The sequence below is a fragment of the Choloepus didactylus genome, chromosome 13 (assembly GCF_015220235.1).
Source record: "Choloepus didactylus isolate mChoDid1 chromosome 13, mChoDid1.pri, whole genome shotgun sequence".
Classification (NCBI taxonomy): Eukaryota; Metazoa; Chordata; class Mammalia; order Pilosa; family Megalonychidae; genus Choloepus; species Choloepus didactylus.
The window spans coordinates 83,780,798-83,795,574 of NC_051319.1; the positions used below are offsets into that span (position 1 = coordinate 83,780,798).

Sequence of the window (14,777 nt, forward strand, 5' to 3'; positions counted from 1 at the left end):
TAGAATTATATATGACCCAACAATTCCACTCCTAGGTATATACCCAAGAGAACAGAACACATGTCTGCACAAAAAGTATTGTACACAAATATTCATGGCAGCATTATTCACAGTAGTTAAAATGCAGAAACAATCCAAATGACCCAACAACCCAAACTAATGAATGGATAAACAAACGTGGTATATCCATACAACAGAATATTATTCAGCCATAAGAAAAAAGAATTGATACATACTACAACATGGATGAATCATGAAAACTGGAAGAAGTCAGTCACAAAAGGCCACATATTATATGATTCCACTTATATGAAATTTCCAGAATAGGTAAATCCATAGAGATAAAAAGTAGATTAGTGATTTCCAGGGGTGGGCAGCAGGAGAAATGGGGAGCGACTGCTAATGGGTATGGGGTTTCTTTTAGGGGTACTGAAAATGTTCCGGACTTAGACAGTGGTGCTTAGTGGTTGTACAACTTTGTGAATATACTAAAAACCACTTGAATTTGTATATTTTTAAAGGGTGAATTTTATGGTACAAAAATTACCTCTTTAAAAAATTAATTTAAAAAATGCCTGGGAGGGGTAAACCCAGGAAGGCTTTATCAGTCATTAGTGTCTTAGTCTGAATGAGTTTATCAGGCCCTTGAAGAGTAGAATGGCCCTGGATGGGAGTTGGTGCTCCATTCTCTGCAACTGCTTTTCTCCTTCACTCACTGAAAAAACTTCTGCTTATCTTTTCAGGTCCAGATCAAGTGTTTTTTCATCCTTCAAGGTTCCCCTCCCACCTGTCCAGTATGTCCCCTTTGGTAAAGGTGTCTATCCTTCCTCTTTGGTCTGTTAGAACAGGCAGATATTTTTGAGTTCAGGTTGTTGGAGGCTAAGACTGTGACTTTCCAGAGTTCAGAACAGGGAAACAGGGCTCTGCTGAAAAGTATTTCTAGAACATGAATGCAAATGTGTGTGTGTGTGTGTGTGTGTGTTTAAACAGCTAGCCTTTTTAAGCCCCCATGTAAGGGACAGGCCCAGGTGGCCTTTCCAGGGATTCTGGGGTCCTGTGATACCCCAGGTCAAACTTGCCTGCCCTCTGGGGTGAAGCCAGGACAAGTCCAATATTCTGGGACTGGTACAGCCCCCCCCGGGACAGCCCCAAGTTCCCTTTCACCTGGGGATGAGGCAGCTGATTTCTCTAACTCTGAAGTGGGTTGGACCGAGCTGACTGTTTTGTTTAAAGCACCTCAAACTTTCTGCCGATGACTCCTCCTCCCAGCCAGCTCAGGAAAGCAGGAAGGCTCATGTGAACTGGCAGAGCTGCAACTGCAAGGAGGGCATACTCTGGTTTGGGGAAGGAGCACTGGGGCTCCACCTGAACACAGCAGTAGCCAGCGAAGAGTCCAAGTGATGCCTCCTCGAGCAACCCACTCCCCTCGCTGGCCCTCCATGTCCTTTTCTGGCTGTCCCAGTCCTGTAGCCCTGGTTTCCCTGGGGCCTGGGCGGGGCAAGCCAACCCACCTTGGGATGAGTCAGAGCAGGGCAGGCACAGTTGCCCACTGTCCGCCCTCCGCCCCCTTCCCAGGGTGCAGTTGCTACAGGTCTCCTGGGTTCCATGGGTAAACAAGGAGCCTGAGCATCTCTGCCCGGGAAAAGGTCTCCAGCAGGAGCCTCCTGGTCCCCTGCAGCGGCCCCTTCCACCTCCCCACATCAAGGGTAGGTTCCTGCCTGCCACGGACTATAATTGCAGTGGGGCAGCAGAAGAACCGTGCATTGTACATGTGAGTGTGTGTGTGAGTGGGTGGAGGCTAGGTGCACAGAATGTCAGCCTCAATGTCAAACTCACAATCCCAGAATTTTAGGGGGAAGGGGCTTTGAGATCATCTAGCTCAGCCCCATGATTTGCAGATGGGAACAACAAAGACCAAGAAGGTGGAGTAACTCACTCAGGGGTGCGTGACATAGCTGGGACTGGACCAAATCCCTGAAATCTTCCGACTGCTCTGCCCTGCTGCTCTCCTGCCAGGCTGGAGGGACAAGGGGCAGGAACCTCTGCTGGGAGCCTAAGATTCCAGGTCTGACCTTAGTTGTCAGTCCAAAAACCCCAGTGTCTGATTCCCAAACTGATCAGAGCATGGCCTGCTGAGGGCTGACATGTACCCATGTAGGCTGGGGCTGAGGTTTATTTGGGGAAAACCCCCAGCCTCAGGCCCCAAGCTGCATGTAGGGGAGAGCACACTACTGTGGTTTTCTACAGAGCAGCCCTTCCCTCTTCCTCTGCTAATAGAACCCTTTTTGCGGAAGGCAGGACCATCACTCACAGCACTCACTCTGTCTCTCAGTAGCCCCTCTGCACACACACAGAGGTGGGTGTGCGGCCCAAGTCAGTGGCCAAGCAGGCCACATGACCTAAGCAGGGGTGATCAGAATTCATCCCTGTGATTGTTATACAGTCATAGAGCAAAGCTGGCTCTTTTTCTCTGGGTGGCAGGCTAGGATGATGTAAACCTGAAGCTGTTTGAGGCTGCAGCCTCCTCTTCCCACTCCATGCCCCCAATATGGCATGGAGTGGGAAGTCCATTTTTACAGGAGAGCATGAGGCCAACACGCAGTGGGAGAGAGCGTCCGGATCCACGATCTGAATTCTTGGACCTTGTTATGTCTGGGGCCAGTTCTACCTCTGAACTTTCCAGTTTTATAAGCCAATAAATAAATTCCTTAAGGTAGTTTTAAGTTGGGTCTTGTCAGTTGTAACCAATAAAGTCTTGACTTACAAAACAGGAAAACCCCAGATCTAAAGTGGCTCTGGGTGTGTCTGCTCACTACGGCTTGGGGTGGCAGATGCTAGACCCCAGGCATGGCCCACAATCCCAGGCCCCTTTGGGAGGAGCAGGGGCTCAGGTACCCCTCTGTTACCATGCCCAGCTGGGGATGTGTGGGTCAGTCAAGGCCTTGGAGCAGGTTATAAATTTTCTAGTATAATATTTCCTAGGTACCTCATATAAGCCCAGCACTGTGCTAGGCCAGAGGTTAGAGTGGTAAAAAAGCTGCACATAACCCCAGGGAGCTCACCATCCAAGTGATGCCAACCACTGTCACACTATAGCTCTATCATTGATTAGCTGTTCAACTTTGGGCAAAATATTTAACCTCTCTGAGCTTCAGTTTCATGATTTATAAAATATATCATAGGCTTGAGTAAGGGTTCGTGAGATAGCTCTAGAGCCTGGCACAGTGCAAACTCTCAATATTTAGTAGTTATTATTGTTATTCCTGGGAGAAGGCATCAGTCCTGCTTTCCCAACTCCTGAAGTTTATGGGGAGGTCCCACCCACAGAGTAAGTTCAATGACAGCATGGTAGTTGAAGAATGATCGAAGTCTAGAATTTAGGAGTTGCCACAAGACAGTCTGTTGTTGGCCAAGAAGTAGCTCAGGAGTGAGGCCAGGGCTGGGAGTGGCACTACTGAGGGTTGGCGTGGTCAGGGGAGGAAGGCTGGCTGCAGCTAGGTTGGAAAGATCATTTGGGTCGCACTTTTGAGAGCTGGGTTGTGGACCATAGTCCTTGCTCTGTGGCTCTGCAAGGGGGGGTGGGGCATGGCAAGATGAGGCATCTTAAGGGGCTATTGCTATGGGGCAGGCACTGCCCTTTGAGGTGAAGATGGAATGGATGGGCCAGAGAGAAGAATGACCAGGACTCAGGGACTCCAACTTATTAGACATGAATGGCAAGGGAGACCAAGGAACCCTAAAAGGCTGGGAGAACTGGGGTATCCCTCACAGGATCTGAGCCAGCTTTTTGTCTAGGGATCTAGGGCAGGAGATGGCACAAGTTCTCTTTTCAGACAATGTTGGGTTTAGGGAGTGTTGGAAGGCTATCTGGTGGAAATGCAGCAGGTGACCATGGAGACAGGACTGGACTCTGTGACAGGGCAGGACTGGAAGTGAACCTCAATAAACTGGGACCCAAATGGTGTGCTCAGTCTGTGAGTGTTGGGAGGAGGAAAGTGATCTAAGGGATTTGGGAGAACTTGGGTGTGCTTCCTGGGAAAGAAACAGGCAGCTATGGCAGAGGCGATGTGGCTTTCCAGTCAAGGGAAAGAACCAGGACCTGAGACAACGGCCCAGCAGGATGGTGGTGCCCTCCACTCATGGAGCTAGAACTGACACTGGGGAGAGGGGAAGCTGAGGGGGTGTGGAGAGGTCCTGACCTTGCAAGTCTTCAAGGAGAGAGGATTACCCCTGGGAGGGAGAGCTTGCCATCCCTGAACAGAACCTGCCAGCAGGGGCCCAGGGCATCCAAGCCTCCCACCCCAGGGCCCAGTGGAGCTGGCTGTCTGCACCGGGTCCCCAGCAAAGCAACAGGCAGCAAGCAGGCAGCTCGCACACGCCCCGGGCCTGCCTCTCCCCCCAGCCCTGCTCCTGGCAGCCCAGCCTCCCATAATTGCCTTCTAAAAATATCCCCCCCCCACCCCCAACCTCTTGATTTCAAAATATTTAGTTTTCAGAGTATTTAATATGAGAGCTGGCAGCTCTTCCAGGCCCAGATAGCAAAGCTAAACATTTATGCTTCGACTGCATTTCTCTGAATCGGCTGAGATCTTGGGGCTTGATATGGCAGCAGCAGGAGGGAGGGGGGTCGAGGGCAAGATGGATCATGTGCAGGCCTCCCAAGGGCTAGGGGGGCAATGGTCCGCCCAGCTGGCCCCTCTTGGGGCCCTCCCTTCCTTGGGGACCACCTACCGCTGTTGACGTACAGCCGGCCCCGCACCGCGTCCTTCCCCAGGACGTTCTCAGCCTCGCAGACGTACTCTCCAGCGTCCTCCACCTTCACCTTGTTGAACTGTAGTCGTGAGTTCTTTCTGGTTAGTGACGGGATAAGAAGGGGAGAGGTGTGTTCGGGGCCCAGGCCTGCTTGGCTCCCTACTGCCCCCCACCAGTCACCAATCTCGGCAGAGCCACATGGGTGTGCAGGTTGCATGGGAAGCAGACGTCCTCAGACCAGTCCTTTCTGGGGTGAGACCCTGAGTCCCTGGAACTGAAGGGAGACCTGGACCCTCAGGAGAACACAGGGTGGGGCTAATGGCTACACACTGTTCTAAATCTACGAATCCTCTTATTTACTTTTCTAGGGCTGAACTTTCTTTATCACAATTTTTTCAGGGGGAGGAAACCCCAGACCCTGCAGGAAGTTGCATGGCCATCCACTTGCTCTTCTTCTTTCAGTGCCACTCCCATTCCCAGTGTCCCCACCTCCCTCCCTTCCCTTCCACTGGCTCCCCAGCTGCCTCAGCCTTCCTTTAGAAGTGGCAGCCTGTCACCTCTAGATACGCAGGCAGTGGGTGAATTTCTCAGGGGCTGTGAGGCTGCGGCTAGGCCTATTCCCAGGTTCCTGGGAGAGCCACTGTTTCCGTGGCAACTGTGCCCAGACTCTTTAGTCCAAATGTGGATTTCCCCTGCCTTCACATCAGTGCTGCGACTAAGGGGCACTTTCCAAGGGACTTTCGCTTCATCTGTTCAATCAACAAATGTTCCCTCAGTGCCCTCTGTGGACAAAAAGATCCTGGTCTTCACAGTCTGACTCAATCCTCAAGGCCAATCTGGAGATGTGCAGGGTAGTACATTTGCCCCTTTCTGACAGACAGGAAAACTGAGTCCTAGAGGGGCTTCCAGACTTGCACAAGGGCACACAGTAAGGCAAAGGCAGAGGGGGCCGAGGAGCTGGAGTTGGTAGGAATGGGCCCCTCAGCAGACCATGGGTTCTCTTGGGGAGCCTGAAACTGGGGTTAGACCCCCCTGTGAGAGTTGTGGGACTGGGCCTGGGCAGGGTCCCCAGCCCGTGACTCCAGGGCTCCAGGTCTTCCTGTTCTTTCTGAAGCCCCTGCGAAATTCTTCTTCTGTTCCACTAAGTTTCCCTGCACCTGCCCTATCAAAATAAAGGCTCTGTAGGGTTTGTTCACAGGCCCGCCCACTCCCCTTACCCCAGTGCTCTCTGGGCCAGCCTGGATACTGGATAAAAGCCTGGGACCCCAGCCTGGCCCCCAGGGGTAAACAAGAAGCAGCATGAAAATTTCTTTACATGATGTAACATCTTCCTCTTTTTAGTCCTGAGGGGCTTCCTGATTTGCACAAGGGGACACAGTAAGGCAAAGGCAAAGGTGGACCAGGAATACGTGTTGCAGGTTGTAGTGTGGTGAAACTTGAGGTAGGGTAGCACATCTGCCACTGCCCTGAGTCCAGGGATGTAAAACACAGGGGGAAGGGGAGGTGAGCAGAGAGGCTGGACCAGGGGTCAAGGAGACGGCAAATGGGCCCATGACCCCTCCCTGGGCCTGTGCTTTGGAGCCCTCTCTCCTGGGCTCTGGCTTTGCCTCTGTGGGTGGGCCTCTTCCCAGACCTCCTCACATCAAGAGCCCCCAAACAGAGTTGCTGCGAGACTGTCTTGTCAATAAGCCCTGCTGCTGTGTGACATTCTCACCGATGTTACAGTGACAGAGGCCCGACTACTCCATAGCCTTCCCGGCTCAAGCTGGTCTTGTTTCCTTGGCCTGGTGCCTGCCCACAACCATCTTCTGTCAATTAAAGTTTGTTGCCTTCATTAAACAGAGATGTGGAGGCCCCTCTGGCCAAGACAACATCTCCTGCCTGGCTCCAGCCTAATTAGATGCCATCAAGCCTGCTTCCCCAGGACACGGCTCCTGTCACTCTCCTGCTACCAGCTCTTCCCTGCACACAGGAAAAGCAGGGCAGGGAGTCATCTGAGGGTTGTAGGGTCAATGTATAGAGGACACAAAGCCCGAGCCTCCTTGTCGCCCACACCTGAATTCAAAAGACTTTCCCTTCCATGACATCATATGTAGTGAGACAATGTGGAGCAAGGCTTACAGGATATCTGAAGGGATAAAAGCTAGAACTTTAAGGAAGGCCTTCCTAACATGAAGGTGTGGGACCTGCTCTTTAAAGAGCAAGAAAGAGGCAAGGAGACAGAAAAAAATGACCCCTAGATTTTCTGGCTGCAGGCGTCCTGGATTACCAGCTGTTTTTATGATCTTGGCAGGTCGAGGGAGGTGCACCCCAGAGAGGCATAAGAGACTCTGGGGTCAGAGTTGGCAGGATGGGGGCTCTGTGGGGCTCTCAGGCCCCGAAGGAGCTGGGGCCACTATATTCTCTTCTCCTCACTCCCAGCTCGAGTCAGGAGCCCCCAGGAGCCAGGATGTCCTCCAGCCTTCCCCCAATGCCTGCGCTCCAGGTGCCCCATCACCAGGCTCACCCAGGCCTGTCCCCTGCCATGGACGCCCCTCCCCTGCTTCCCCAGCCAGTTCTCTGGGCAGCCTGTCCTCTACCTGTCCCCACCTTTTCCTCAGCTCCTACCTCCTGCTGCCTGCCGGAGGGGCCTGTTCCAGCCTGCCCCTCATAAATAAGGGAACATGCGGTTTTGCAGGGGAGGGACCTGCGCCCAGGACCGAAGGGGTGGTGGCAGTTTTCTCCTGCACAGGGAGGCTTGGGTAAGATACCTCAGTGTGGCAGGCACAGAGACAGACAGCAGCCTGCTGGGGAGGGGGTTCTCTGCAGGCCCATGGAGATGTTAGACAGAGCGTGGCCTGGGCAGCTGGAGTGTAAGCTCCAGTGTGGGCAGGAAGGAAAGGGAAGGTTTTGCCAAAAGGGAGACTTCTGCCCCTGCTCCTGGTCCCCATGCCTGGGAAGTATGTGTACGAAGGTGGTAGTGTGTGGAGTTGGCAGGTCTTTCAACTCACTCTGAGGGGACCTTGGTCAAGGGAATCAGAAGTTCTCTACCATGGCCCACTCCTCCACCGCTAACAACTCAGTGCTGCAAGCCCAGGGACAGGAGAGGTGGAACCAGGAAGTTTCAGAAATGCAGCAAATGGGACAGCGCCCTGATAGAGAGCAGGGGCACACATCAGGCTCTTAGGGGGCCCCCATACCACCATACCCATACTGTTTCTTTACTGGGTGACCCACTTGCCAGATGAAACTGAGGCTTGACCAGGACAGGGACTTGCTCAAAGGCCAGGACAACCCAAAGGGCCTCCTGCCCAGCTGCCGTGGGACCCTGCAACCAGGAGAGGAGAAGTAGTCCTGCAAGATTCTCATTAATTCAACATTTCTTGTAGATCTCCTCTGTGCCAGGCCCTAAGGGGCACAGGGGTGTGTATGGGGGCCTAGTCTTTGAGGTTCTCTCATGCTAGCAGGAGAGAGAGATCCAATCAGCCCCCCAACAATGCAATGGAACCACGTCTAAGGCACTGTGGGAGGAGACAACAAGAGCTGCCTGAAAGGCTCAGGGAGGTGTCCCAGAAGATATGGCATTTACCTTGGGCCTCAGAGAACTTTGCCAGGGATGAGAGGGGTAGGGGAGCTGCCAGCACAGAGAACAGCTTGGCCAAGGCCCAGGGACATGAAAGGAAACGATGCATTTGACCAAGGGTCTGGTGCAGAGGTGTTTGGGAACAGAGGAGGCAGCAACTTGACAGCAGGAAGGGGAGAAGTGGAAGGGTGCCAAAAGCTGGGCTGGAGCTGGCATACAGTAGGCACTCAACATGTGTCAAGTAAATAAACGAATGATCAGGTATATGTCCATGTTAGAAAGATTGTTTGATGTCAGGCATTCATTCACTGGGGTCAGTGCAGTGGCTCTGTGGACCTCAAGAATTGCAAGCCAAACTGAGTGTATAAGGCACATTTTTCTGAAGAGTCCAGGCTTTCTATTCTAGAAGCTAGACTAGAAACTCTATGAAGGTAGGGACCTTGTTTTTTTCATTGGTGTGTTCCTAGCCTCTAGCACAGTGGCTGGCACATAGTTGATGCTCGGTATGTATGTACTGAATGCAGAAATGAATTCACTAAGGGACCTGTGGCCCAGAAAGGGTGGGGAGTGGCCAAGAGTGGGGCAGAGTAAAGAGTCTAGAGGCAGGGAGACCAGGTGAGAAATGGACAGGTGGGGAGACGGAGGCCTCCTTCCAGGGATGTAGTATCCAAGTGGAGCTGATGGCAAGGAGTGGGGAGGGGTTGTTGGGCAGCAGGGAATCTGGTTCTGTCACATCTGACAGGGGACATGGGAGGGAGAGGCGGGGCTAAAGAGGACAAGGGAAGGAAGGGGTGAGTTTGGGGCATTCTGAGTTAGAAATGTAGGAATGAGGGAGGACATGTTTGGGCATAATGAAGAGGGAAAGGGGTATCTCAGGGGTGGTGTCTAGTAGGCAGCTGACAGCACAGTTCTGGATTGTGGGTAAAAAAATCATAAAGACCAGAGATGGAGTGGGGTCATCAGATCTTTAAACTAACCAAAAAAGAGTGAAATGATCCACAGGTGGGGAGGGACGGAGGTGTGAAGTCAAAAACACAAGAAAGCTTCCACCTTGATAGAGACTGAGGGAGAGCAGCCAGGTGCAGGAGAACCAGGAGAAGCACCACAGGGCAGAGGGCACAGGGGGAGCCTAGGTCAGCAAGTGCCGGGAAACTGGAGGCAGGGGACAGGCAGGCTCGGGGGTCACCAGGGTCTTTCAAGAGCCACATCCATTGAATCTGTTGGAGCACATTATAAAATTACAAAGGCAGATGCAGCAGGGCAAAGAAGGGGAAAGGATGAGAGTGTGTGTGCCTACAACTAACTCTCACAGCTTACCCCACGTGGTGGTGGAGGGAAAAAAGGAGAGGGGGCAACAGCTGGAGGTAGAAGATGAAACAGTAATGTGGGAAGAAGCATTTTAGAAGAGAAAGACTGACATTACCAGAGAAAGGAGCTGGTACAAGTGCCTGAGGGGGTGTGTTTATGTGTATGCGAGGGTGTGGGGGGTAGGGGAGTGTGGGCGAGTGGGGTCTGAGGTTGCGGGGGAGGAGGGAATGAGGGTCTGGGGTGTGGAAAGCGTGTAGGGATGTAGGGGCAGGGGTGTGGGGAATGGGGGACATGGGAGGTGTGTGGAGTGGGTGGTATGTGGGGTGTGAAAGGTGTGGGGTGTGGGAGGTGTGTGGTGTGTCAAAGGAGTAGGGTATGGTGTGTGGGAGGTGGGGGGTGTGGGAAGTATCTGGGGTGTGCGAGGTGAGGGGTGTGGGGGGTGTGGGGTTGTGGAAGGTGGGGGATATGGGAAGTATTTGGGGTGTGGGAGGTAAAGGGTGTGGGAGGTGGGGTATGTGGGGAGGTGGGGTATGTGGAAAGTACTAGGGATGTGGGAGGTGTGGGAAGTATTTGGGATGTGGGAGGTGTTGTGGGAGTATGAGTGGGAGGTGTGGGATGTGGGGGGTAGGAATGGAGGGAGGACACATATGGACATATTGAGGAGGGAAAGGGAGAGCACACTCTCCTGACTTGTGTTGTTTCACCACTCCTCCTGGTCCCTTTCCCAATTCCATTCAACAAGGGGGAGAAGTCATCTCCCAGAAAGCGGATTGGAGGAAGACAGCGGTCCCTATAGCTCCAGGGAGCTGGTCCATTCTTCTCTCCAGCTTGGAGCCAGTCTTGGCATGACAGTGGGAACAGGTGGGGTGGGCTCAGCAGGTGAGCCAGAATCTTGCCAACGCTGTAGACTGGGGACACTCTGGTAAATGCCTCCCTCCCCTCGATCGCCCCATCCCAAATTCCTTAGGAAGCATCATTCTTTCAGCTACAACCTCTGCCCTAACCAAATGCTTCTTTAAATTTCTTTTTGTTTTCTGCCTGGATTACTTTCTGGGGTGACCAGTTCTCTCTTTCCTCCCCATTCTTGGAAGGAGAGTCAGAGAACTGGAAGGATCTCACAGACCACTGACTCTCACACCCAGTTTTCACAATGTCTGGAGACTAAGGGACAAGGTCAGGCTATACACAGCCAGGACCACATGTCAAAGCCTGGCCTTCTTTCCATCACTTTCTGTGGTGGGGCAGGCTGGGGGTTCTCTAAAATTATCTGCGTTTGCATTTTGTGGGGGGAGGAGGGAGGAGAAAATGACAGGCAGGGAGAGGGTGGTTATAAGCTGCTCTGGAGGGGGCAGAAAAGACAGGTGTGCTCCTCAGCCAGAGAGGGAAGCCCACCTGGCCCTGGTGCTGACAGGGCAGAGTCAGGCAGAGCTGCTGTTTAGCTGGCAGATGGGGGCTTTCCCCTTGTTTGTCCTGCCTTCCAACAGCAACTCGGGGGCTGTGGGAAGCAAGAGATGGATGAAGGGCTGCCCTTGGGTTCCTGGCTTCTCTGGTGCCTGAAGCCCTTCCCTACTAACCCAATAGGGAAGACAGGCCATCTTCCACAGTTTGGGGACTCAGTGAGCTTTTGACTTACTTCCCTGGAGCACTGATTCAAAGATTAAAGACAATTCCCATTTCATATGGGCAAACCATCTGAGATACCGACCACTCAAAGCACTCAGATACCACCACTCAAAGCAGTGTATCCTTTTCCCTTACCTAACTCTCTGCTAAGTAACAGCTTGCTAAACTGAGAAACCACCCCAACATCATGTGTGACCTTCCAGAGACATTTTGGAATCAGGGACTTTCAGCAAAGATTGCTTAATGGTGGGGCTTTCTTAGACTATGGCAGTTCCCTTGAGAAAAAATTTTAGGGACAAGAGGGGCCTTCCAGATCCTCAATCCACAGGTGATGCTGGCCTTAACAGTCAAATTGCCTTCAGCAATCCAGAGACATTTATTAAATATCTACAGTTTGTAAGACACTGGGCCAACATAACCAGAGGGGCCCCGACCTGCAGGAGAAGGTTGGGTGTGGTAAGGAAGTTGGGTGGAGAAGGGCTGGGGCGGATCCTGACTGGGTCTGAGGAACAGTTCTGGGCTCTGTCTAGCTCAGAGCGCTCTTTCTCAGGGAGAAGGGTGGGCAGCTGGATGGATGGAGGGAGGGATGGATATTGCTCACCTGCCGTTGCCATACTTGATGCGAATGTCACGACTGCGGTTGAGCTCCTTGCCGTCCTTGAACCAGCGGTAGGAAGGCTGGGGGTTACCAGCTGCTGCCTCACACTTCAGTGATTGCTTTTCACCCACCTGTCCTGTCTGGCTTTTCATCTTCTTCAGCTTGGGCTGGGTGGCTGTGGGGGTACAAGGCACGGAGGTGAGCATGGTGGTGATGGTGCCAGGTTTGAGCAGTGAAGGGTAAGGGCCAGGAGGCCACTGTCCTTGGGCTGGGTCTGGTGAGGTGGAGGGGTGAGCCTGGGGGAGCCAGCCCTCCTGGTGCCCTTTCCTAATTCAATTTAACAAGTATTTACAGAGAGTCTGCAGTGATATCAATGTGGCTACTTCTTATGGAGAGGTTTCCTTTATGCCTGAAAAGGTACTAGATGCTTTACATTACATCAGCTTATAAACTCTTGACAATAACCCTAGGAGTTCACTGCAATGATTAGCCACATGTACATATGGGGAAACTGTGGCTCAGAGTAATGAAGTCATTTCCCCAAGGTGATAGAGCTGGGATGCAACCCCAAGTCTCCGTGACTTCAGTGTTCATCATCTAACTCCTGTCCCAGACCCCTAGGCCTGAGCTGGGCCCAGAGGAGACAGGGGCCAAGATGACAGACACAGCTCCTGCCCTCAGGAAGTGCAGTCTAGCAGGGGAGCTGTAACATGGCAATGACATCACCACATAGTCCATGGAGGTCTGGGGTGTGGGATGTGGAGCCCAGAGGAGCGACCCCAATCCAGGCTAGGGGAGAAGCTAACTTAGCTAAGGATGAAAGGATGAGGGCTAGAAGGGGAAGGGAAAGAGGTAAGGCAGACAGAGGGAGTACTGTGACTTTGGAGAATCACATGTGGTCCATCCAGGCTGGGCTGACTTGAATGGGTAGAGTGGAGAGGCTGTGTTGAGGGAGCAAGGCATGGACTACACTGATAGGCACAGGCCAAACCATGGATGGAGGGCTGCAAATGCAAAGCTAAGGGCTTGCCCATTTTTCTTAATCACCATTCTATTTCCACATGCCCTTACCTCCTATGATTCACCTCCTTGCTCCTGTCCCCCCACTTTAAACAGAGTTAAACAAAACTCTGTTCTCAGGAAGGTGAGGGCAAGCCAATGCTCCCTGCTGGAGTGTGTAGTAATTTCCACTGGTCCGGCCCTTTGCAGGATGTGCAGTACTTTCATGCACGCTCTCATTTTGTCCCTGAGCTCTGTGAGGCAAGTGTCCTTACTGACATAGATGGTGATGCTGAGATGCACAGGAGTTAAGAGATGTGGTGGAGGTCACATAGGCCACAGAGCTGGCAGCAAAGTCCAGGTATCTGGATTTGCAGTGAGCCAGGTGGGTACCTGGCTGGTGTTGTCTGCTTTTGCAGCCTCATCTCTATTTGTGGAATGGAGACCCTGGTTAAGGGCCCCCCAAAAGCAAAAGGGAGGGTTGGTTGGGACCAGGGAGTTGCCTGGGGACTGAGCAGCCCCACTTGGGCCACTGGTCCTTTCTCGGGGCCCAGAGCTCTAACATTGGGCCTAACTGGTTCTGGAGAGAGGAAGGCAGGAGAACCTGGCTAGAGAGAGTGTCCCCTCACTGACCCCAACCCTGAGCTGCTGCTTGTGGTAAGCACGAGTGGGGTGTGCAGGGCCAGAGGGAACGTGAAGAAAAGGGATTCCCAAAACCTTAAAAACCATACTATATAGGCTTAAAAAATGTTTTTTTTGTTGTGAAATAACTTTGTTCATTATAGAAAATTTAAAACAGATAAAAAGAAGAAAACATATATTATCTTCGGACTTAGAAACACACACACACACACACACACACACACACACACACACACAGTCAAACAAAATGGGATTGCTGCCAGCAACATGTTTCTTTCATTTAGTGAAACAATGTAACCTTTTACCCTTGGCATTAAATATTATTCTGTAATAGCTTTTCCCAAACTGCATTCTATAGGATATGAGTATCTGGAGAGATAATAATAGATATTATTTGAAAAAGGATTTCATGAACAAATCAGTTTACCCCCATGTAAACTGGGGGTAAACACAGTTAAAGAAGTATCTGTAGTGACTTCTTTTTTGATAACCAAGCAAGGGTTTTGCTTGGAGGCCTTAGTAATATTTCAAGACGATAAAGTTATGTAGAGCAAATTCTCTAACATTATATATACACACACACATATTTATAGATGTATATATTTTAATAGATAACATATTCACATGATTCAAAATTCAAGAAGTACAAAAGGGTACCTGGCTTTAAAAAAAAGTCTCCCCTTTGCTCCTGATCATGGCTACCCAGTGTCCTTTCTAGGAGGCAATCAATTTTATCAGTTCCTTGTATACCCTTTCAGAGATTTTTTATGCATTTACAAACAAATACCACAAATATTCATATGTATTCACACACATTTTTTCTATAGCATCACTTTTCTTAATTGCATAATATTCCATTGGGTATATCATAATTTGTGCAACCAATTCCATTGGACATTTAGCATATTTTCTTCCTCCCTTCCCAATTACAAACGGCCGTGGAGGAATATCCTTGCAACTCTGTATCTTTGCACACATCCAGGGTATCCCACTGTAAAAGAAGTATAGCTCTAGATTCAGTTTGTCTGTGTTCAAATCCTGGTTTTGCTACTTGTTAGCTGGGTGTTGTCCTTAGGTCATTTACATAATCCTTTTGCACCTTGGTTTCCTCATCTGTAAAATACAGGTAATAATAATATCTCTGACCTCGTGAGGTGATGGCTGTGAGGAGTATATGAGATAATGCTTGTAGAGTCTGGCACATAGAGAGCATTTAATAAAGGTTAGGTATTATTGTTACTATTATCACAATTATTTCCTTAGGCGATATTCCTAAAAGTGGAATTGCTACGT

General features: G+C 51.1%; 1 protein-coding gene across 5 annotated transcripts in view; it reads right to left on the reverse strand.

Moving 5' to 3' along the window:
* Positions 1-14,777, reverse strand: part of NRG2 (neuregulin 2) — a 340,647-nt gene that overhangs the window by 26,378 nt on the left and 299,492 nt on the right. For all 5 annotated transcript variants that reach the window (XM_037802313.1, XM_037802314.1, XM_037802310.1 and 2 more), the window contains exons 4-5: positions 11,847-12,018; positions 4,732-4,850 (exon numbers count right to left, since the gene is read on the reverse strand). In XM_037802313.1, coding sequence (XP_037658241.1) covers positions 4,732-4,850; positions 11,847-12,018 — 291 coding nt within the window. The remainder of the gene's footprint in view (positions 1-4,731; positions 4,851-11,846; positions 12,019-14,777) is intronic.